The following is a 24744-nucleotide window of genomic DNA, read 5'->3' on the forward strand; positions in this document are numbered from 1 at the left end:
TCAGACATGACTGCACACATGAACAATGCCTGAACACACACATCACATGTGTGCACACATGTCAGACACAAAAATCCCACTCGCATATCACACACATATCTCACACACTTATCACACCTGTATCACACATGTAGCTCACCCATATCACACTTATCACACACGTATATCTCACATATCTTACACAATTATCACACACGTATCTCACACATATCTTACACTCATATCACACCATTATCTCACCCATATCTTACACACTTATCACACCCACATCATACACATCTCACACTTACCACACACTTATCTCACACATACCTCAGACATCACACACGTGTATCTCACATATCTTACACAATTATCACACACGTATCTCACACATATCTTACACTCATATCACACAATTATCTCACCCATATCTTACACACTTATCACACCCATATCTTACACACTTATCACACTCATATCATACACACCTCACACTTATCACACACGTATCTTACACACTTATCACACCCATATCATACACACATCTCACACTTATCACACACGTATCTTACACACTTATCACACCCATATCATACACATATCTCACACTTATCACACGTGTATCTCATCCATATCTTACACCCATATCTCACATTTATCTCCCCTTATCTCTCCCTTATCTCCCCTCCCCAGCCCGGGGTCCCCTCCCGCTGTCCCCCCCCCCGACTGCGCACGCGCGTGTTAGCCCCGCCCCCTCCCCTTTAGCCCCGCCCCCAGCCCCGCCCCCGCTCCCCCTCCCGCCGGCGCTGCGGCCGCTCCGCTCCGAGGCCGCGGCGCGTCCCCGCCATGGCTGCCCGGGCCCCCCGCTTCCCTCCGGCCCTTCCATCCGCCCGCCGCTCCCCGCCGTCCCCCGCCGCCCTCCTGCCCGTCCTGCTCCTGCTCCTGGCCGGCCCGCTCGGCGGGGCCCGCGGTGAGTGAGCCCGGCCCGCACCGGGCACAACATGGCGGCGCCCCCGCCCCCGCCGTGAGGGGAACGGGGAGGACCGGGGAGGGGTCGTGAGGGGGAGCGAGGGATGATGGAGGGAAGCGAGAGGGAGGCGATGCGGGGAGCTGAGGGCAGCGCGGGGGGATGAGCCGGGGCCTGCCCGGGCCTGGGGGCGGCCGTGGGGCGGGCGGGTGTGGGGTGAGGCCCTGGGGAGGTTTTAGGGTGAGGGGAAGGGGGTGAGGGAGGGCTGGGGGTGTGAGGAGGCCCTGAGGGGTTTGGGGGCCGGGAGAGACAGGGGTGGGTGTTCCAGGGTGGTGAGAAGGGCTGAACTGAGGGGAGGGGTGGATCGTGGGGTGGGGTTGGAGGGGCCTGGAGGTGCCCCCAGGGCTGCCCCTGAGGGTTTGGGGTGTGGATGGGTGTGGGTGTTTCGGGGTGAAGGGAAGGATTTGGGGGTAAGATCTATGTATGGGTTTAAGGGGTCTGGAAGAAAGGGCGACTCTGAAGGCATCAAGGATGTGTGTTGGATGTTTGGGGGCTCACAGGGGGGTGTGGATAGGTGTGGGTGTTTCGGGGTGAAAAGAAGGATTTGGGGTGGGATCTATGGATTTAGGGGTTCTGAAATCAGGGAGGACTCTGAAGGCATCAAGGACGTGTTTTGTGGGGCTTGGATAGTGTGGGTGTTTCAGGGTGAAGGGAAGGATTTGGGGTGGGATCTATGGGGTTAGGGGTTCTGAAATCAGAGGGGACTCTGAAGGCATCAGGGATGTGTGTTGAATATTTGGGGGGCATGGATAGGTGTGGGTGTTTTGGGGTGAAAAGAAGGATTTGGGGTGGGATCTATGGATTTAGGGGTTCTGAAATCAGGGGGGACTCTGAAGGCATCAAGGACGTGTTTGGGGGGCTCAGGGGCTCACAGGGGGACTTGGATAGGTGTGGGTGTTTCGGGGTGAAAAGAAGGATTTGGGGTGGGATCTGTGGATTTAGGGGTTCTGAAATCAGGGGGGACTCTGAAGGCATCAGGGACGTGTGTTGAATATTTGGGGGGCATGGATAGGTGTGGGTGTTTTGGGGTGAAAAGAATGATTTGGGGTGGGATCTATGGATTTAGGGGTTCTGAAATCAGGGGGGACTCTGAAGGCATCAAGGACATGTTTTGGGGGGCTTGGATAGTGTGGGTGTTTCAGGGTGAAGGGAAGGATTTGGGGTGGGATCTATGGGGTTAGGGGTTCTGAAATCAGGGGGGACTCTGAAGGCATCAGGGACGTGTGTTGGATGTTTGGGGGGTTCACAGAGGGGTGTGGATAGCTGTGGGTGTTTTGGGGTGAAAAGAAGGATTTGGGGGTAAGATCTATGGGGTTAGGGGGTCTAGAAGAAAGGGGAACTCTGAAGGCATCAAGGATGTGTACTGGATGTTTGGGGGGCGTGGATAGGTGTGAGTGTTTCGGGGTGAAAAGAAGGATTTGGGATCCATGGTGTTAAGGGTTCTGAAATCTGGGGGGACTCTGAAGGCATCAAGGACGTGTGTTGGATGTTTTGGGGGGCATGGATAGGTGTGGGTGTTTCGGGGTGAAGGATTTGGGGGTGAGATCTATGGGGTTAAGGGTTCTGGAATCGGGGGGACTCTGAAGGCATCAGGGACGTGTGTTGAATATTTGGGGGGCATGGATAGGTGTGGGTGTTTTGGGGTGAAAAGAAGGATTTGGGGTGGGATCTATGGATTTAGGGGTTCTGAAATCTGGGGGGACTCTGATGGCATCAGGGACGTGTGTTGAATATTTGGGGGGCATGGATAGGTGTGGGTGTTTTGGGGTGAAAAGAATGATTTGGGGTGGGATATATGGATTTAGGGGTTCTGAAATCAGAGGGGACTCTGAAGGCATCAAGGATGTGTTTTGTGGGGCTTGGATAGTGTGGGTGTTTCAGGGTGAAGGGAAGGATTTGGGGTGGGATCTATGGGGTTAGGGGTTCTGAAATCAGGGGGGACTCTGAAGGCATCAAGGACGTGTTTTGTGGGGCTTGGATAGTGTGGGTGTTTCAGGGTGAAAAGAAGGATTTGGGGGTGGGATCCATGGGGTTAGGGGTTCTGAAATCAGAGGGGACTCTGAAGGCATCAGGGATGTGTGTTGGATGTTTGGGGGGTTCACAGGGGGCTCACAGAGGGGCGTGGATAGCTGTGGGTGTTTTGGGGTGAAAAGAAGGATTTGGGGGTAAGATCTATGGGGTTAGGGGGTCTGGAAGAAAGGGGAACTCTGAAGGCATCAAGGATGTGTACTGGATGTTTGGGGGGCGTGGATAGGTGTGGTGGGTGTTTCGGGGTGAAAAGAAGGATTTGGGATCTATGGTGTTAAGGGTTCTGAAATCTGGGGGGACTCTGAAGGCATCAAGGATGTGTACTGGATGTTTGGGGGGTGTGGATAGGTGTGGGTGTTTTGGGGTGAAAAGAAGGATTTGGGGGTGGGATCCATGGTGTTAAGGGTTCTGAAATCTGGGGGGACTCTGAAGGCATCAGGGATGTATGTTGGATGTTTTGGGGGGCATGGATAGGTGTGGGGATTTGGGGGTGAGATCTATGGGGTTAAGGGTTCTGAAATCAGAGGGGACTCTGAAGGCATCAGGGACGTGTGTTGAATATTTGGGGGGCATGGGTAGGTGTGGGTGTTTTGGGGTGAAAATAAGGATTTGGGGGTGGGATCTATGGATTTAGGGGTTCTGAAATCAGAGGGGACTCTGATGGCATCAGGGATGTGTGTTGGATGTTTGGGGGCTCACAGGGGCCCCGTGTGCTTTGTGTGAACCAGAGCTGCTTTGGGGCTTTGTGGGATGAGGATGTGTCAGGAAGAGGCAGCAGCAATTGGGGCTGGGGGTGGCTCTGAAGACCCCTGTGCTCACCTTGAGAGAAGATCTGGGAGCCTTCAGCCTCAGGTTTTGGGAGATAACGATGGAAATTGAGGTTTATGAGTTTCACAGAGGATGGGCTTGGAGGTCTCAGAGCTTCCTGGGCTTGTCACAGAGGTGTGGATGAGTCCAGGGTGGGAAGTGCCACCGTGTTGTCGTGCAGTTTCTGGGGTTGTGGCCTCTTCCTCTTATCCTGTGGCTCATGCTGGGGTGAGCTGGGCACCCCAGAGGTGTGTCTGTACCACCCACCCCCCTCCAATCTGCAGTTTGGGCTTTTAAGGAACCCTTTCATACCCTGAGCTTCTGGAGCAGCTGTAAATATTTGTTTGGAGGGAGGTGAGGGGGGAGGAACTCTTTGTGTCTCTTGTTTGTTCTGTGTTGTTCCTTTTCCTTTCCCTGCTTCTGCTGCTCCTGGGGGAAGAGTGAGAGCTCTCAGCTCTGCGTTTGAGAGGAGCAGGAGGTTTGTGCTGCAGGTTTGTGGCAAACAGAGGATCCCAGCTCCATTTTTAGGAAGGAAATTGATTTGGGATGAACTGAAGGAACGATTTTCCCAAAGGAAAAACCTGACTGAACATCTCTGGGCACAGAGGACGGGCTGGTGGCCACTCTGGTGTTCAGGGCTTCCCAGAGCAGTCCAGCTCTGTGCCCAGGGGGGTGATCATGTTGTGTAACTCGGGTACCTGTCCTGACAGGTTCCTCTGGGGAATATTTTTCTCCTCCCCAACCTCTCCCCGTTTGTGCTCTGCATTCCCACCTGACATACAGAGGGTAATAACTCTGTGTGTGTGTGTGTGTGTGTGTGTGTGTGTGTGTGCAGATCTGGGCTTGTCAGAGCACACAAAATGCCTTCAAACCTCACCTGGGCAGCAGATGAGGGTTTACCTGGGATTTCTGAGAATTTGGGGGTGCAAATTTGGGAGGAGAGCAGCCGTGTTTTGGTGTAACCCCAGCCTTACAAGGGTGTTTCAACTCCTCTGTGATAAATGGCAGAGCAGGATCAGATGAGACTCATGGCATGGCTGTTCCCAGGCTTTCACTTAGCTAAAAATGGGTGTTTATTAAAAAAAAATCATAATTAATAAACAGGAAAAGGCCAATTGAGTGTACAAATCCCCTGGAAACTTGGCAACTCGTGGTGCCTTTGATTTTGGGCTCTAGGAGTGATTATTGTTTCCGCTTTTATTCAGTGCAAGGTGTGAGCTCAGCCTGGGCTGGAGGGAGCTGCACTCGTGGAATGAGGTGCAGGATGGCAGGGATCACCCTGGGAATAATAAAATAATCAAGAAAAATCATCAATTAAAAAAAAAAAAAGGAAAATTATGAAGAAAAATCATCAATCTTTAGAAAGAAAAAAGGAAAATAATCAAGAAAAATAATCAGTCTTTAGAAACAAAAAAGGAAAATAATCAAGAAAAATCATCAATCTTTAAAAACAAAAAAGGAAAATAATCAAGAAAAATCATCAATCTTTAAAAACAAAAAAGGAAAATAATCAAGAAAAATCATCAATCTTTAGAAACAAAAAAGGAAAATAATCAAGAAAAATCATCAATCTTTAGAAACAAAAAAGGAAAATAATCAAGAAAAATCATCAATCTCTAAAAAAAAAAGGAAAATAATCAAGAAAAATCATCAATCTTTTTTTGAAAAAAAAAGGAAAATATCAAGGCTTCTTTGCAAAGGGGTGTTGCAGCTCAGCTTTGCTTGAAATAAATCAAAAACCCACCTTGAGGGAATCATTTTGGGGCAGCAAATTTTATTATTAACACCACCTGCTTCAAATATTTCCCCAGTTAAATCAGGCAAACCCTGCGTGGTTTGCAAGTTACATCTTACAACTTTCCAAGAAAGCCTTTCTCTAACTGGAAATTAAAACCAGTGTCCAACAAACATTCTTGAACTCGTCCAGCTCCTTGGCCAGACACTTGGGTTGGTTTTTATTTTTTCTTTCCCCTGAATTCCCTGCCAGCAGTGGATGCTCCGGAAATGGCTCTTGCGAAGGGAGCCGAGTCAAACGTCAGCTCTCATAGCAGCAAGCAAAGTTCACTGGGTGGTGACAGCAGCAGAGCAGGCAGGAATTGCTTCTCTGTTTTATAGACCTGAAATTCTGGGTGGGAACTCCTTATTTAAGCCCCTGGTTTTCAGCTGTTTTGTGCTTCTCTTGTACGCCACTGTTTGTTTCTTTCTTTTCAGCAGAAAATAAAGAAACACTTTAAATCCCTACACTTTAAATCCTTGCTGCTTTTTGTGGCCTTCTTGCAAGTGTGGATTGCTGGATGTGGCAATGTTGGCCACATGCTAAACAATTTCCACTCTGGAAAAGCCTGAGAGAAGCCAGGATGGCTCTGAAGTCTTGTTGATAAACCTGGGCAGCATCAGGTGTGCAGGGTGTTCTTCCCCAGCACCAGTGGCTGTGGGGTCTTTTGCCTCCTAAACTGGTTTGCTGGCAAGTAAAAACACAAAATTGGTGTCAGGTAAAACACAAAATTGGTGTCAGTTAAAACACAAAATAGGTGTCAGTTAAAACACAAAATTGGTGTCAGTTAAAATACAAAATAGGTGTCAGTTAAAACACAAAATTGGTGTCAGTTAAAATACAAAATTGGTGTCAGTTAAAACACAAAATAGGTGTCAGTTAAAACACAAAATTGGTGTCAGTTAAAATACAAAATAGTGTCAGACCAGGAGCTCTGTGTCCATGGTCAGGGTGGAAGAGCAACAGCAGAAACATCAAGGGTTCCTCTAATTAACCTCTTAATGATGAAACTCCTGTCAATTCCTTATTTACAATTTATTCAGAAGCTGGTTTGTGTTCCTGGAGTGGATGCAGGGAAAGTTCTGCACTTTAAACACAAAATTGGTGTCAGAGCAGAGCCCAGAGAGGGAATGAGGAGCCCTGTGTCTGTGTTCAGGGTGGAAGAGCAACAGCAGAAACATCAAGACTTCTTCTAATTAACCTCTTAATGATGAGACTCCTGTCAATTCTTTATTTACAATTCATTCAGGAGCTGGTTTGTGTTCCTGGAGTGGATGCAGGGAAAGTTCTGCACTTTAAAGCCACATTCTTCCTGCCTCTTTTATTTTTTTGTTGTTTCCATTTCGTGTGTTTTCTAGTCAGCCCTGCTGCCTTCACGTCAGGTCCAGCCTGTGCCAGGGGACTGCAGCCAGCTCAGAGAAGTTGAGGCTCTTACTTCCAACTTGAAATATCCCAGGATAATGTTTAGTTTCTGGATGACTTGCTTTAAAGTGCTTTGTTTTTCATAGTGTGCTTTGCAGCTAATTTTAACTCCATTTCATGCAGCAGCAGTGGGTCAGTAGATATCAGAAGCACCAGCAAGAAGCAAAAAAGAGAAATGTTTTGATCCACAGCAGGAGGGGAAATGAGATGTGGGGAAGGTATGGAAGGGTTGATTTCTCCAGCTCCTTAGTGAGGAAATGGGCACTGACAGCACCCAGAGCTGGCCTGACATTGGATTTTGGGGGCAGTGGGTGCAGGTGACACCTGGGGAGCCACTTTGGACTCAAATTTATCCCCACCAGGAGGGTGGATGTGAGTATAAAGGGCCAGCAAGGGATGGAGCAGCTCCTGTGAGAGAAGGATGGGACAATTGGGATTGTCCAAGAAGCTTTGGGGTGTCCTGATTGTGGCCTTGCAGTACCTGAAGAGAGTCTGCAAGAAAAAATTGGGGAGGATCTTTGCAAGGAGCTCCAGGACAAGAGGGAATGGCTTGCAGGGCTAGGTGGGATTTTGGGCAGAAATTGCTCCCTGGGAGGGTGGTGAGGCCCTGGCACAGGATGCCCAGAGAAGCTGGGGCTGCTCCTTCTGTGCAAGTGTCCAAAGCCAGGTTGGAGCCACCTGAGATGGTGGAAGGTGTCCCTGCCCATGGCAGTGGGGTGGAACAAAATGAGCTTTGAGGTCCCTTCCAAGCCAAGGCATTCCAGGATTCCATGATAATAGAATGGAATAATAATATTCCATGATAATGGAATGTATTAATAATATTCCATGATAATAGAATGGAATAATAATATTGCATGATAATAGAATGGAATAATAATATTGCATGATAATAGAATGGAATAATAATATTCCACGGTAATATAATGGTATAATAATATCCCATAATAATAATAATATTCTGTGATAATAGAATGGAATAATAATATTGCATGATAATAGAATGGAATAATAATATTCCATGATAATAGAATGTATTAATAATATTCCATGATAATAGAATGGAATAATAATATTGCATGATAATAGAATGGAATAATAATATTGCATGGTAATAGAATGGAATAATAATATTCCATGGTAATATAGTGGAATAATAATATTCCATTATAATAATAATATTCTGTGATAATATAATGAAATAATAAAATTCCATGATAATAGAATGGAATAATAAAATTCCATAATAATAATAATATTCCATGATAATAGAATGGAATAATAATATTCTATGATAATAGAATGTATTAATAATATTCCATGGTAATGTAATGGAATAATAATATTCCATGTAATATAATGGAATAATAATATTCCATGGTAATAGAATGGAATAACAATATTCCATTATAATAATAATATTCTGTGATAAGATAATGGAATAATAATATTCCATGATAATAGAATGGAATAATAATATTGCATGGTAATAGAATGGAATAACAATATTCCATGATAATACAATGGAATAATAAAATTCCATGATAATAATAATATTCCATGATAATATAATTGAATAATAAAATTCCATGATAATAGAATGGAATAATAAAATTCCATTATAATAATAATATTCCATGATAATACAATGGAATAAGCATATTCCATGATAATACAATGGAATAAGAATATTCCTTGATAATACAGTGGAATAAGCATATTCCATGATAATAGAATGGAAAGTAAATCTTGATTTTTTAAAGCCTTCATCAGATGGCTCAGTGTCCCCTCATCATTTTCTCTGGGAAAATGGAGCTGAGTTTTTCCTGTTCCTTTATCCAGCTGAACAAGGAGCACACAGGAACTCCTGGACACACCTGAGGAGTTCATGGCCATGAATTCCTAACCCTGGCTGATACAGGTTGCTCTTTATTTTGGCACAGCACAGAGCCAGACACTGACAGGTATTTCTTTCTTCCAAGCATGTTTCCACCCGTCCCTCTTCATTAAAGCATCCAAAGGAGCTGCAGAGCTACAAAGCCAATTGTTCCCCATTTCTGCTGCTGATATTATTCTGAAACTGGTGCTCCCAGAGTGGGGCTCAAAAGACAAAAATCAGCTGCAGCTCCTGTGCCCTCAAAGTCAGGGGAATCATTCTTCCAAACTGTTGAAAAAGAACAGCAAAAAATCCCTGCAGAAAAAAAAAAAAATCTGTTTATCTGGTAAATAACGTGGGTGGTTATTGGCAATTTTACCAATGATCATCTTCAGGTTAAATATCCTCATCCATATTGATCAGGTAGAGTTTTCAGCCCTGAGAAAATGGCATCTTTCTTAGGGAGATGCTGGCAAATGTATTCCTAAAGGTGCTTTAACACCATTGCAGGAGATTCTGCTGTGAAACTTTTTCCTGTCTAGCTGCAGAGACATCTTGACACATGTGAGAATAAATCCGTGCAAAATGAGCTGGGAGAGTTGCTGGGAGAGGAGGAGAAATGTTCTTTGCCTGTCAGAGCTCAGTGTTTGAATCTCCCTGGAGCACAGAGCTGGAATCTGCAGCCCCCCACCTGTTTGTTTGGATCCATTTTGGGAATACAGGTTGTCTTAATGGAGGGACAGAGCCATCCCAGTGTTTTTTTCCTTTTTTCTGTGGTTGATGCAGGAGGATATGGACACTTTGAGTGCCCCAGGATCCTTTCAGAGCTGGATTTGTAACCTGGGAACCTTGTGGGGAGCAGGAATCAAACCCTGGGCTGGTCAAGGATTGAGGAGAGGTCACTCAGCACTGCAAATAAATAAATTTTATTTTGTTTATTGTCAGTGCTGAGGGATCTCTCAGGTTTTGGGGTAGAGCAGTGAGGCCCAGACTCAGATCAAATCACAAACCTGCTCCATCCCTCCAGTGAGAACAAAGCTTTTCATGTTTGTTTGGATCCATTTTGGGAATACAGGTTGTTTTAATGGAGGGACAGAGCCATGCCAGTGTTTTTTCCTTTTTTCTGTGGTTGATGCAGGAGGATATGGACACTTTGAGTGCCCCAGGATCCTTTCAGAGCTGGATTTGTAACCTGGGAACGTTGTGGGGAGCAGGAATCAAACCCTGGGCTGGTCAAGGATTGAGGAGAGGTCACTCAGCACTGCAAATAAATAAATTTTATTTTGTTTATTGTCAGTGCTGAGGAATCTCTCAGGTTTTGGTAAACAGCAGTGAGGCCCAGCCTTGGACAGAATCACAGCAAGGTTTGCTCCAACCTGCTCCATCCCTCCAGTGAGAACAAAGCTTTTCATGTTTGTTTGGATCCATTTTGGGAATACAGGTTGTTTTAATGGAGGGACAGAGCCATCCCAGTGGGTTTTTCCTTTTTTCTGTGGTTGATGCAGGAGGATATGGACACCTCTGTGCCCCAGGATCCTTTCAGAGCTGGATTTGTAACCTGGGAACGTTGTGGGGAGCAGGAATCAAACCCTGGGCTGGTCAAGGATTGAGGAGAGGTCACTCAACACTGCCAATAAATAATTTATTTTTATTATTGTCAGTGCTGAGGGATCTCTCAGGTTTTGGGGTGGAGCAGTGAGGCCCAGACTCGGATCGAATCACAGCAAGGTTTGCTCCATCCCTCCAGTGAGAACAAAGCTTTTCATGTTTGTCTGGATCCATTTTGGGAATACAGGTTGCTTTTAGTGGTGGGGTTTGGAGGGACAGAGCCAGCCCTTGTTTTTTTCCTCTTTTCTGGTTGATGCAGGGGGGATATTTTGGTGAACAGCAGTGAGGCCCAGCCTCGGATGGAATCACAGCAAGGTTTGCTCCAACCTGCTCCATCCCTCCAGTGAGAGCAAAGCTTTTCCTGCCCAGGATGTGCAGCTGAGCCTTGGGCTTGTTCAGGCAGGGTCTGTGCAGGGCTGGGCTGGGCTCTGGCTGTCGGGGTGGGGAGCAGATCAGGAGGGCTCAGCTCCAGCTCCAGCTCCTTCCACACAGCCTGAGCACAGGGGGAATGCACCAGCCCAGCTCTGGGAACTGCTCCTTGTTTCCCTTCACTGTTTCCTTCAGCCCAGGTTGGTTTTTTATTAAGTAGATTATATGTTTGGCTCAATAGGAGCTTTTCTTCCCCAAGGAAAAAAAGAATGCGGTTGGCATGAAAAATCCTTTTATCCACTCCTGTCTCCTGCTTTGCCCTGGCTGCTCTCAGAGCACTCAGGAGACACCAGCTCTGCTTCTTGCCCACCTTCTGTCCCCTCACCCAAAGGCAAACAACATTTTACTTTTTCCTGGCTTCTGATAAGTTTCTGATAGAAGAATGAAGCAAACTGGAGTTGCTGGACCCACATGAGTTGCTCTGTAATTCTCCTCTCTGCCAGGAGCACACAGGCCTTTCCTCCCTGGCACACACAGAAAATTGCAGAGTTCCTGCCTGCAGCTTGAAGGTTCTGGCCAACAATACCTGGAAAGCCCCTCAGGGGTCTGTGCTGAGAGGTGGAGGAAGGACAGCATGTGCTGAAGGCTCCATTCTCTTTGTTCTAGCTGCTCTCTAACCATGGGGATTTTTGAGGTGCAAACATCAGAATTAAAGTTAAAACAGGGCAGAGAGGGGTGAAGTTGTCTCAGGGTGAGGTGAAGCCACGGGGCATCCCCCTCCTTTAGCAGGAAATTTTGGCTTTCTGCACAGAACAGATAAGGATCTCCCTCTGTCTCCAAGCTGGGGCTCTGGTATCATACCTTGCAGGTAAACTGATTTTTTTTCTGTTGTTGTTGTTTTTTAATCCTACAAAATGAGACTGAGCAGACACAACCTGCTTCTCTGCTTTCCCTCTCAAAGGCATGCTCAGTTTCAGGCCAGATAATTCACTCAGAAGTTTACAAAACCAGTTTTATTAGTGCATTTTGAAGTGTTTTGTTTGCTTTGTAGCTTCTGGAAGCAAAACTTGCCACAGCCTAAATCTTGGAATTGAGACCTCAAAAATGAGTCTAACAGGAACAAAGTTCAGTTTTGTTGTATCTAAATCAAACTGAAAAGAACCTACACAGTGAAATGTGTGTGGGTTAAATGTTTTTAATTTGTACCTCGAGCTTTTGATAAGTAATAAGGGAGATGCTTTAAAAGACCATTTCCTTTTAAGTAGACATGAAGGCAGGAATGTGCCCTGGGTGCTCTTTGCCATCTCAGATTTTCATAAAATCTCCTTTATCGCCAACCTTTGTTCCCCCAAGTGTGTGGATTTTTCAGAATTGTCTTTTCTGCACTCTGCTGACCATGGGAAAACCCTGATCTTGGAGCTGTTTGAAGACCATATTAGTGGATGGGTTTTTTCCTTTCATTACAACATTTCCTCTCAAAATCTTCAGATGTTCTCCACCCTTCTCAACACTGATCAGTCTGTCCTGTGTCCCATTTCTCTGGCCTGTGCTGAGCACCTCCATTTGCTCATGATGCTTTTTAAAGGTGTCTCAGCTTTTGATCCCAGAGTTAGAGAATCATGAAATATCCTGAATTGGATCCACCAGGATCATCCAGTCCAACTCCTGGTCAGTTTTTATAAAATCTCCTTTATCACCAACCTTTGTTCCCCCAAGTGTGTGGATTTTTCAGAGTTGTCTTTTCTGCACTCTGCTGACCATGGGAAAACCCTGATCTTGGAGCTGTTTGAAGACCATGTTAGTGGATGGGTTTCTTCCTTTCATTACAACATTTCCTCTCAAAATCTTCAGAATTTATGGATGTACTCCATCTTTCTCAACACTATCAATCTGTCCTGTCCGTTTTCTGTCCTGTGTCCCATTTCTCTGGCCTGTGCTGAGCACCTCCATTTGCTCATGATGCTTTTTAAAGGTGTCTCAGCTTTTGACCCCAGAGTTACAGAATCATGAAATATCCTGAATTGGATCCACCAGGATCATCCAGTCCAATTCCTGGTCTTGTGGAGACATCCCAAAATCCAACCTTTTGGAGAGCAGTGTCCAAACACTCCTGGCAGCTTCAGGACCCTTGGGGGAAGAACCTTTCCCTGTACCCATCCCAAACCTCTCCTGCCACAGCTCCAGCCCTTCCCTTGGCTCTCAGCACTGGATTTTCATTGCTGTTTTCAATCTGTTGATTCCAAACTAACCAGCACCCATGTCTGAATCAGCTCACAACAGCAGCTGGAAAAGGAGGAGCAGAGTCCAGAGAGAATTAAGTGAGTAGTAATGCAATTAGCCTGATTGATTTACCCAGGTCTCTGGGATAAGGCCTAATGGGTGTCTTCCTCCTAAAGGAACCCTGAGTAAATCAGGAGCAGCTTGTTTTTCATGAAGCTTAGGGTAACATGGCCCCACACACAAATATTGAGGGTGATTTAGTGTGTGACTTTACACTGAGAGGATTTAGATCAGCTTGGGCAGAGTTAACTGTGGCCACTTGTATCTTTTAAAACCCTTCTTCACACCCTCCCTACCTGAAAGCCCATTTCTGCAGCAGGTGAGGACATGTTTTGGATTCCCTCTGGGAAGGCTGGGAGAGCTGATGAAAGCTGCTGAAAAACCCAGCATGCTGCTAAACAAGCCCCACCCTTCTTCTTGACATTGTTGGATTCCTCTTTGTTCCCAAGGATGGCAAGGCCTGAGGATTTGCTTACAGTTTTTCAGGCAGCTTGAGAAAAGTACAATGACAGCTGGGAGGTGGAAAAAAATGTGGGAATCTGCCTGAGAGTTTCTCCTTCTCTTTATCCAAATCATCTTTGTGGAGAGCAGGCAAAAAGCCAGGAATTTATTTGACCCAAGGTGGTGTCTCGGATCAGGGAAGCAGTTATTAAATAAGTGGCTGATCTGGCTGGGTGTGCACGCTTGGCTCGTGCAGTCACTGGGGATTGGGTTGGCTTTGGCCTCTGCCAGCTGCTCCCTGTCTCCCTGAGCTGGGGTGGTCATCCCTGGCCAGCAGGGAGCCTGGACACTGAGCTCAGGTGGAATCAGGTTGGAGGAATTGTTGGGTTTTGTGTTGAGTCTGACCCAAGGTTGGGCTGGGAGAGGATCTCGGTCAGATCTCACTCGGATCTCACCCAGTTTGCAGGCATGACTTGGGTCATGGCTGGTGGTCCCTGGCCAGCCCAGATTAAGCAGCTCCAAGGAGCCTGGACACTGAGCTCAGGTGGAATCAGGTTTGAGGAATTGTTGGGTTTGGGTTGAGTCTGACCCGAGGTTGGGCTGCGAGAGGATCTCGCCTGGTTTGCAGGCATGACTTGGGTCATGGCTGGTGGTCCCTGGCCAGCCCAGATTAAGCAACTCCAGAGAACCTGGACACTCAGCCCAGGTGCAGTCAGGTCAGTCAGCTTGAGGAATTGTTGGGTTTGGTTGAGTCTGACCCGAGGTTGGGCTGGGACAGGATCTCAGATCTCAGTCGGATCTCGCTTGGATCTCCCCCAGTTTGCAGCCATGACTTGGTCTCTTGCCTGCCCAGATTAAGCAACTCCAGGGAGCCTGGACACTCAGCCCAGGTGCAATCAGATCAGTCAGTTGGAGGAATTGTTGGGTTTGGGTTGGGTCAGTTGGAGGAATTGTTGGGTTTGGGTTGGGTCTGACCCAAGCTTGGGCTGTGAGAGGATCTCAGTTGGATCTCACCCAGTTTGCAGGCCTGACATGGGTCATAGCTGGTAGTCCCTGGCCAGCCCAGATGAGGCAGCTCCAGGGAGCCTGGACACTGAGCTCGGGTGAATCAGGTCAGTCAGCTGGAGGAATTGTTGATTTTTGTGTTGAGTCTGACCCGAGGTTGGGCTGCGAGAGGATCTCACCTGGTTTGCAGGCCTGACTTGGGTCATGGCTGGTGGTCCCTGGCCAGCCCAGATTAAGCAGCTCCAAGGAGCCTGGACACTCAGCCCAGGTGCAATCAGGTCAGTCAGTTGGAGGAATTGTTGGGTTTGGGTTGAGTCTGACCTGAGGTTGGGCTGGGACAGGATCTCAGTCAGATCTCACCTGGTTTGCAGGCCTGACTTGGGTCATGGCTGGTGGTGATTGCAACAGGGGCAGGCAAAGGGCTGCCTGGACAGGCACCTCCTGGAAAGGCTCCTCTGCCTCCACAGTCTGGTTCATGCTGAAATTGGATTCCTGCAGGTCTGGAATACTGAGTATGACTTGTGCTGTTTGCAGAGCCGGTTCTTCCAGAGCTTGAGAGCGGCTCTTGAAAAGGAGAATTTAAAGAAGGTTTCCTCTCGTTCAAGCTTTAACTCTCTGTGGGTTTTAAGGGGTTGATCTTGTTTTGATTTCAGCTTTGACATGTCTGTGCTCTGACTGCAAACAAGCCAACTCCACGTGTGAGACGGACGGCGCCTGCATGGTCTCAGTGTTCAACCTGGACGGTGTCAAACACCACGTTCGGACCTGCATCCCTGAGGCAAAACTGATTCCTGCTGGGAAACCCTTCTACTGTCTGAGTTCAGAGGATCTGCGTAATACTCACTGCTGCTACTCTGATTTTTGTAACAAAATTGATTTAATGGTTCCCAGTGGTAAGTAGAGAGTGAGATAAATCGTGTGTTTGAAGTGGGAGGAGAGGAGCTGTCTGTTTGGGATTGGGAATTTGGAGTTCTCAGCCTTGTTTTCACTTCTTCCCTTCAGTTGCTGCATGAACTTGAGCTCTGGGTTTATTTCCTTCATCTGTAAAGTGGAAATAACAAACTACTTCAAATTCAAATGGGAATGTGTTTGTTCCCTTTTTCACTGAGCTGGCCCTGCCTTTATCAGCTGATGTTGCTTCCCTTCCAAGACTCCAAATCTTTTCAGTGCTGAGCACAAGTAGAGGAACATTGCAGCAGCTTCAGAGCAAAGTGTGTGGGGAGGAAGGTGCCTGTGTTCAGAACCATGCAGGGGAAGCAGCCCTGCCTCTGAGTGAGGCTGTGGGAAACTTCTGCTTCTCATCCCTGGGACAGAGAGGGCATGTGGTGCTTCCTCACACCTCCTACTTTCTGTTTTGGGCTGGTTTTTAGTGGGTGCTGGGAAGACTGCAGAGTCATTTTCCTTGGGAGCAGTGGGGAGGTCTCATCTGTGCTCAAAACAACAAATTATTGTCTTCAGGTTTGCTTCTGTAGCACTTGAAAGGAATCCCCAGAATAGATGGAAAGTCACAGTTTAGTGGTGCCTTTGAACTAGGAAGGTGGTTGGGTTAAAGAGTATAAGGAATTCTGCAGCAGATGGAAACTGTAGGAAAATCCACAGAGGCAGAGAATGTCACAACCTGATATTTGACCAGGTTCAGTTCACTGTTGCAGGGAAAAAGGGAGCAGGGAGCCCTGGCCAACTGGTTGAGTTCAAATAGGAGGTGAACTGCAGAGTGTTCTGGAAAATCAGCCCAGAACTCCTGTCTAAGAGAATGAATGAACAGCCCACAATCCCTGATCCCACAAAACTTCTTTTTGAGGTTTCAGCTGCATTTTGCCTGCTTGACGATCAGCCCCACCTTAACACTTGAATTAATATATCCTCAGGCTAAAATTGCCCAGGCTCTGAGAGAGCAGTAAAACACTCAAAAGTCCTCAAAGCAATGATAATTTCCTCAAAATCTCTGTTTGTTTTTCTCTTCCCAAGGACACCTGAAAGACAACGAGCCCCCATCGAGCTGGGGCCCGGTGGAGCTGGTGGCAGTGATCGCCGGGCCCGTGTTCCTCGTGTTTGTCGTCATGATCATCGTGGTCTTCGTGTTCCACCACCACCAACGGGTCTATCACAACCGCCAGAGGCTGGACATGGAGGATCCTTCTTGTGAAATGTGCCTTTCCAAGGACAAGACCTTGCAAGATCTGGTCTATGATCTCTCCACCTCCGGCTCTGGCTCAGGTATTGCGAGATGATGGGACGTGACCGGTGAGAAGTTGCTGTTGTCTCTTTGGGCTGGTGGTTGCCACAGCTTTGCTGCCTCAGAGCCTCTTCAGGGGCTCTGGCATGAGGAACTTGAAGGGATGTTTAAATTCAGTCTCATGTCTGTTCAGGTAGGGGCAATAGTTAAATTCCACCTTAACTGCAAGAGCAAAGAGCTGCATCTGTTCCCCATTTAGCCTTGGAGCAGGGTTTGGCTTGAAAACAGCCATGAACTTCTAACCTGTGTATTGTTGGATGTCACCTGCATCAAAGCTGCAGGAAATTGGGGAAGATCCCAGCAGATCAACATTTTACAGTGCAAATAGCTCATTTCATCCCAAAGAACCCTTGGGTCTTCCCAGGTGGATGATGTGCAGTGTTTGCTTCTGTAGCACTTGAAAGGAATCCCCAGAATAGATGGAAAGTCACAGTTTAGTGGTGCCTTTGAGCTAGGAAGGTTAAAGAATATAAGGAATTCTACAGCTGTAGGAAAATCCACAGAGGCAGAGAATGTCACAACTTGATATTTGACCAGGGAATAAACCTTCAGCAGCACATCTGCTGCTAGATATAAAATATTTGGGATCTTTTCTATGTATGCCGTGGGCAGGTGAGCTCAATGCTTTCTGTGAGCAATGGCAGCAATGTTGGGACTCCTTTCTTAAGATAAATTTGGGGGGATTTCTGCTTTTTGGCAGAAAGTGACTTCAAGTTCCATTCTTTGCATGTTGAGGCTGCAGTTCCTTTCATGTGTCATGGAGCAGAATTTCCCCAACTGCTCCTTGCTGGATCTCTGCTTCAAAGCAAAATTCAGATGCTGCCCAAGAACTGGCACGTCCCACACAGGAGCTGCCACCATTCCCTGCTTTGGGTCTTGCTCAGGCTCCCAGTTGTTATCAAATGTAAAATCTGCTGGGTTTCAGGACATTTTTCAGCCTCTGGTGTTTCAGGAGGTTTTTTGGTACCACAGTGTAGGAATGTGCCCCCTGTTGACAGAGTGACCAAATTATCCTTTGTCTCCTTAAAAAGGGAAAAAAGCTCAGAAGTTCCTTTCCTCAGTTAGCAAGGAAGACACCTCATAGGACCTGAGGGACTTCACCTCAAACTTCAGGATAGCCAATTGGACAGGAGCCAGAAATCCCACCTGAGCAATTCACTAGAAAAAGAAGAGAACAAAGGAACTGATTGCTTTTGTGGGATGTTTTACCAGGAGCAAGATCCTCGAGTTTTCTATATAAAGAGATTTATTATTTTGCCTTTTATTAAAACTTTTCCGTTTCCAACACCACCACAGAAAAGCCATCCTGCTGATTTTATGCCTTCTGAGGTAGCTGAGCTATCCTGGGTGTGAAATAATTCCCCAAGAGCTTCTGAGACCTGGCTTCTATCACCTCAGGGGTTGATTCCTTCCTTTCCTTGTCCCCAGGCTTGCCTCTGTTTGTGCAGCGGACGGTGGCTCGGACCATTGTCCTTCAGGAGATCATTGGCAAAGGCCGCTTTGGGGAGGTGTGGAGGGGCAGGTGGCGTGGGGGTGACGTGGCTGTGAAGATCTTCTCGTCACGTGAGGAACGTTCCTGGTTCAGGGAGGCAGAGATCTACCAAACAGTGATGCTGAGGCACGAGAACATCCTGGGATTCATTGCTGCAGATAACAAAGGTAAGAGGTGCCTCAAGCCTAGAGCAGAGGCTTCACCACACACCCTTTCCAAGAAGTTTTCTCTAATTTCCAAGCTAAACCTCCCGTGGTGTGACTTTAGGCCATTTCCTCTGGTCCTGTTTCTTGTTACCTCACCTGGCTCCATCCTCCTGTCAGAGGGAGAAGGTCACCCCTGAGCCTCCTTCAGGTGGAGCCCTCCAGCTCCCTCAGCTGCTCTTCAGAATTATCCATTCCCCAGCTTCATTGCCCATCTCTGGTCACATTCCAGCAGCTCCATCCTCCTGCCAAGAAGTTGATCAGAGTGAGAGGGTCACCCCTGAGCCTTCTTTTCTTCAGGTTGAGCCCTCCAGCTCCCTCAGCTGCTCTTCACAAGTTATCCACACCCTTCCCCAGCTCCATTGCCCGTCTGTGGTCACATTCCAGCACCTCCATCCTCCTGTCAAGTTCATCAGAGTGAGAACGTCACCCCTGAGCCTTCTTTTCTTTAGGTTGAGCCTTCCAGCTCCTTCAACTGCTCTTCACAAGTTATCCACACCCTTCCCCAGCTCCATTGTCCATCTCTGGTCACACTCCAGCACCTCCACATCTTTCCTGTCATGGGGGATTAAAGCTGATTAATTCAGCTTCTCTGGACCTCTACACTGCCCAAAACTCCTCCAGGATTCGAGCTGTTGCCTCACCAGTGCCTGGCACAGGAGGAAAAATCACTGCTCTGGTCCTGCTGGCCACACTATGACTGATTTGAGCCATTTCTTAACTCACCCCTGTCGAGCTGCAACCTCACCCAGTCCCAAAAACCTGTGGGATGCTCAGTGGCCATTTCTACTCTGGATCTGCCTGAGCTCCATCTCTTTCCTGTTGCAGATAACGGGACATGGACTCAGCTGTGGCTGGTCTCTGACTACCACGAGCACGGCTCTCTCTTCGATTACCTGAACCGCTACACGGTCACCATCGAGGGCATGATCAAGCTGGCCCTGTCTGCTGCCAGCGGGCTGGCCCACCTGCACATGGAGATTGTGGGCACTCAGGGTAAAAACTAAATTGGGAAATTGGGAATTCTCAAGGGGAGGATAAAGCAGGATTGCGGAGAGGAGCTTGTGATGGTGTTCGCAGGGGTTCTTGGATGAGGGAAGTGGGGAAAATTTTGGGATGGGGCACTGCAGACCCTCAGCACATCCCTGTGACTGTGTTCACAGGGGTCTTAGGATGAGGGAGGAGATGAGGATCTGACTCCATGTTTCAGAAAGCTTGATTTATTATTTTATGATATATATTACATTAAAACTATACTAAAAGAATAGAAGAAAGGGTTTCATCAGAAGAATAGAATAGCAAAGAATGATAACAAAGGTTTGTGGCTCAACTGGGCTGTGATTGGCCATTAATTGCAAACATCCAAAATGGGCCAATCAAAGATTCACCTGTTGCATTCCACAGCAGCAGATAATCAGTGTTTACATTTTGTTCCTGAGACCTCTCAGCTTCTCAGGAGGAAAAATCCTAAAGAAAGGATTTTTCATGAAAGATGTCTGTGACAGGAGCTGATGTGCTGTGCAGCAAACCCTGCCTGAGTCAGCCCAGCTTCATCTGGTGGTTCTGGAGCAGAAATAGAGCGATTGCTTTGGCTGGCTGTGAAGTGGGTTAACCCAGGAGTTATATCACCATTTCACATCCCATCCTAAAATTGGCGCTGCCTGGGTGGGATGTGAGCGCAGGCAGAAGCAGAATCACAAACTTCTGACGTCTGCACCTATGCTGGGATGTGGAGTTTACATCCCTCTTGAGGCCTCTGCGTGCCACTGCATCAGTGACGCCTCCAAAACACAGAATCGAAGAATTATCACAGAATCAATCACAGAATCACAGAATTGCAGAATCAATCACAGAATCAATCACAGAATCAATCACAGAATCAATCACAGAATGACAGAATTACAGAATCAATCACAGAATCAATTACAGAATCGCAGAATCAATCGCAGAATCAATCACAGAATCAATCACAGAATCACAGAATCAATCGCAGAATCAATCACAGAATCAATCACAGAATCACAGAACTACAGAATCAATCACAGAATCAATCACAGAATTACAGAATCAATCACAGAATTACAGAATCACAGAATCAATTACAGAATTGCAGAATCAATCGCAGAATCAATCACAGAATCACGGAATCAATCACAGAATCAATCACAGAATTACAGAATCAGTCACAGAATTACAGAATCACAGAATCAATCACAGAATCAATCACAGAATTACAGAATCAATTACAGAATCACAGAATTACAGACTCACAGAATTACAGAATCACAGAATCAATCACAGAATCAATCACAGAATCAATCACAGAATTACAGAATCAATTACAGAATCAATCACAGAATTACAGAATCACAAAATCAATCACAGAATAATGAGATTGGAAGAGATCTCTAGGATCATAAAGTCCAACTTATGCCCTAAAACCTCAACTAGACTATAGCACCATGTCCAGTCTTTTTTTAAACACATCCAAAGCTGGTGATTGTACCTCCTCCCTGGGAAGAGCATTCCAGTACATTTTGAGCTTTTCCCTGCTCTGTTCCTTATGAATCTAAACAGGAAAAAGTGTTGCAACAGCGGCTTTAACGCCCTGAAATCCAGTTCTGCCTCTGTGCCAGTTCAACAAATGGATTTCCCCAGCTTGTGATGGTGTTCACAGGGGTCTGAGGATGAGGGAAGAGACAAGGATCTGACTCCATGTTTCAGAAGGCTGATTTATTATTTTATTATATATATTGTATTAAAACTATACTAAAACAATAGAAGAAAGGATTTCATCAGAAGGTTAGCTAAGAAAAAAAAAAAAGAATGAATAACAAGAGAGTTATTCAAGTCTGAGCCAGCTGACTGTGATTGGCCATTAATTAGAAACAACCACATGAGACCAATCACAGATCCACCTGTTGCACTCCCCAGCAGCAGATAATCAATGCTTACATTTTGTTCCTGAGGCCTCACAGCTTCTCAGGAGGAAAAATCCTAAGAAAAACATTTTTCACAAAAGATGTCCGTGACAGACCCTTGCTGCTTTTTATTTTGCTCTGCTAGGAAAACCTGGGATTGCTCACAGAGACCTGAAGTCCAAGAATATTTTGGTGAAGAAGAACGGCACGTGCGCCATCGCTGACCTCGGCCTGGCCGTGCGGCACGACTCCGTCACCGACACCATCGACATCGCCCCCAACCAAAGGGTTGGAACCAAACGGTGAGAAAATGCATTTGGGTGCCTGGAAATGGTTGAGCACTGGGGGAATTCTCTGAATTTAGCATTTCCTGGTGTCTTGCAGTGTGTTTTGTGCCCAAATTGATGCCAAAGGGATGTTCCAGGTGAAGGCATTTGGGTGCCTGGAAATGGTTGAGCTCTGGGTTGAATTCTCTGAATTTAGCATTTTCTGGTCCTTGCAGTGTGTTTTCTGCCCAAATTGATGCCAAAGGGATGTTCCAGGTGAAGGCATTTGGGTGCCTGGAAATGCGTGAGCTGTAGGTTGAGTACTGGGAGAATTCTCTGATTTTGGCATTTCCTGGTGTCCTGCAGTGTCAGTTTTGTACCTGAGTTGATGCTAAAGGGATGTTGCAGGTGAAGGCATTTGGGTGGCTGGAAATGCCTGAGCTGTGGGTTGAGCACTGGGGGAATTCTCTGAATTTAGCATTTCCTGGTGTCCTGCAGCGTGTTTTGTGCCCAAATTGATGGCAAAGGGATGTTGCAGGTGAGGGCATTTGGGTAGCTGGAAATGCCTGAGCTCTGGGTTGAGCACTGGGAGAATTCTGAATTTAGCATTTCCCAGTGTCTTGCAGCGTGTTTTGTGCCCAAATTGATGGCAAAGGGATGTTGCTGGTGAAGGCATTTATGTGGTTGGAAATGCCTGAGCTGTGGGTTGAGCACTGGGGGAATTCTCTGATTTTGGCATTTCCTGGTGTCCTGCAGTGTCAGTTTTGTACCTGAGTTGATGCTAAAGGGATGTTGCAGGTGAAGGCATTTGGGTGGCTGGAAATGCCTGAGCTCTGGGTTGAGCACTGGGAGAATTCTGAATTTAGCATTTCCCAGTGTCTTGCAGCGTGTTTTGTGCCCAAATTGATGGCAAAGGGATGTTGCTGGTGAAGGCATTTATGTGGCTGGAAATGCCTGAGCTGTGGGTTGAGCTCTGGGTTGAATTCTCTGAATTTAGCATTTCTCAGTGTCTTGCAGCATGTTTTGTGCCCAAATTGATGGCAAAGGGATGTTGCAGGTGAGGGCATTTGGGTAGCTGGAAATGCTTGAGCTATGAGTTGAGCACTTGGAGAATTCTCTGAATTTAGCATTTCCTGGTGTCCTGCAGCATCAGTTTTGTGCCTGAGTTGATGTTCGCATGTTTCAGGTGAAGGCATTTGGGTGGCTAGAAATGCCTGAGCTGTGGGTTGAGCACTGGGGGAATTCTCTGAATTTAGCATTTTTCAGTGCCTTGCAGTGTCAGTTTTGTGCCCAAATTGATGCCAAAGGGATGTTCCAGGTGTCACCACGCTGGGAGGTGTGGGCCAGCCATCTACACCTGGCACCAGGAGCTCATTTAATACATCACAACAAGCTTGGCCTCACTAAAGCCTTTGGGACTTTCTGGTGGGAGCCTGATGTAGTTTTGGGACATTTCTACCTCTTTTCCCAGCTTGGTGTTATTCTTGAGTTATTTTTTTCACTCTGTTAGATCACAGGGCCCAGTTCTGTTCTGATGCCAGTAGAGCTTTTTCTGCTGGGAAGAGCTGTGTGGGAAAACCAATCATTTCCTGTATTCCAGAAAATTCCCTCTCAGAATGAAAATATTTTTTTCCTTTTTCTGTGCAGATACATGGCCCCAGAAGTCTTGGATGAAACCATCAACATGAAACATTTTGATTCATTTAAATGTGCTGATATCTACGCCTTGGGCTTGGTCTACTGGGAGATTGCCCGGAGGTGCAATGCAGGAGGTAAAAGTCCTGTCCTTTGTGTGCCTGGACCACTGGCCATGCTTGCTCCTGGGTCTCCCCCCAGCCTTGGGGTTCCATTGATGAGGAGGAAGGAGGTTTGATCAGATTTGGGAGGTTTGAGGGAGAGCAGGGCTGTGGGAGGACACGTCCCTGTGTGTTGTCACCAAGAAGTGACTCATGAGTGCTGCTAAGCCCAGCCAGTGTTGGGTCAAGGCTGTTGGTGCTCCCAGTGGTGGCTGGTGTTCCTTTGGATGGATTTTCAGGAAATGCTGGTGCTGATTGCTGGGGGACTCCCCCAGATCAGTAGAAATGTCTTGGCACGTGCAGCTGCAGCCTCATCCCACGTGTGACAGCCCCACAGCGACCCTGGCGCCTTGCTGGGAGGTGTTGATCCCAGCCTGCTGACTCTGTTCCAGTTTAGGCAGCTGCATTTTATTTCCCTGAATTTTTCTTGTTCACTCCAATTCCAGATTCTTCATTTCTGTTCTAAATAACTGCAAAGTGTTGACGCATCTCAGCAGTGAGTCATGGAGCCCAAACCTCCGTCCGTCTGTCTTTAGCAAGCACAGTGTCTGTGGTCCCTGCTCCCAGGAATTTCATTTTTCCCTGCTCTGCCTTTCAGGTATCCATGAGGAGTATCAGCTTCCCTACTATGACCTTGTACCCTCTGATCCTTCCATTGAGGAGATGAGGAAGGTTGTGTGTGACCAGAAGTTGCGGCCAAACATCCCAAACTGGTGGCAGAGCTATGAGGTGAGGTCTGCTTTCATCTCCATTCCTCTCCTGTGAGGAAAGGCTGAGAGAACTGAGATTGTCCAGCCTGGAGAGCAGAAGCTTTGGGGCGACCTGATTGTGGCCCTGCAGTATTTGAGGAAGTCTGCAGGAAAAAGGAGGGGAGAACCTTTCCAAGGAGTTCCAGGACAAGAGGGAATGGCTTCCCAGTGCCAGAGGGCAGGGCTAGGTGGGATTTTGGGAAGAAATTCCTTCCTGTGAGGGTGGTGAGGCCCTGGCACAGAAGCTGGGGCTGCCTCTTCCCTGAAAGAGTCCAAGGTTGGATGGGGCTTGGACAACCTGGGATAGTGGAAGATGAGATTTAGGATCTCTTCCAACTCAAACCACTCCACGATTCCCCCAGGATAAGACAACAAATTTTGTAAGATGTGCTCTGATTTTGGGGGATGTGGAGGCTGTGCCAGTGCCCAGGCAGAGCAGCAGCCTGGCAGACCCACGTGGGC

At 47.0% G+C, this 24744-nt stretch overlaps 1 protein-coding gene across 3 annotated transcripts in view; it reads left to right on the forward strand.

Moving 5' to 3' along the window:
• The first annotated feature begins 856 nt into the window (after positions 1 to 856).
• The window catches only part of ACVR1B (activin A receptor type 1B), a 29130-nt gene continuing 5242 nt past the window's right edge, over positions 857 to 24744 (forward strand). For 2 of the 3 annotated variants that reach the window (XM_063179359.1, XM_063179360.1), the window contains exons 1-8: positions 880 to 952; positions 15273 to 15512; positions 16588 to 16836; positions 18284 to 18514; positions 19379 to 19546; positions 21617 to 21773; positions 23385 to 23509; positions 24132 to 24262. In XM_063179359.1, the coding sequence (XP_063035429.1) occupies positions 15338 to 15512; positions 16588 to 16836; positions 18284 to 18514; positions 19379 to 19546; positions 21617 to 21773; positions 23385 to 23509; positions 24132 to 24262 (1236 nt within the window). In that variant the 5' untranslated portion in view covers positions 880 to 952; positions 15273 to 15337. Of the gene's footprint in view, positions 953 to 15272; positions 15513 to 16587; positions 16837 to 18283; positions 18515 to 19378; positions 19547 to 21616; positions 21774 to 23384; positions 23510 to 24131; positions 24263 to 24744 lie in introns of all 3 variants that reach the window. The other variant, XM_063179361.1, reaches the window with a different exon arrangement.

Source organism: Melospiza melodia, chromosome 31 (genome assembly GCF_035770615.1).
Source record: "Melospiza melodia melodia isolate bMelMel2 chromosome 31, bMelMel2.pri, whole genome shotgun sequence".
Taxonomy (NCBI): Eukaryota; Metazoa; Chordata; class Aves; order Passeriformes; family Passerellidae; genus Melospiza; species Melospiza melodia.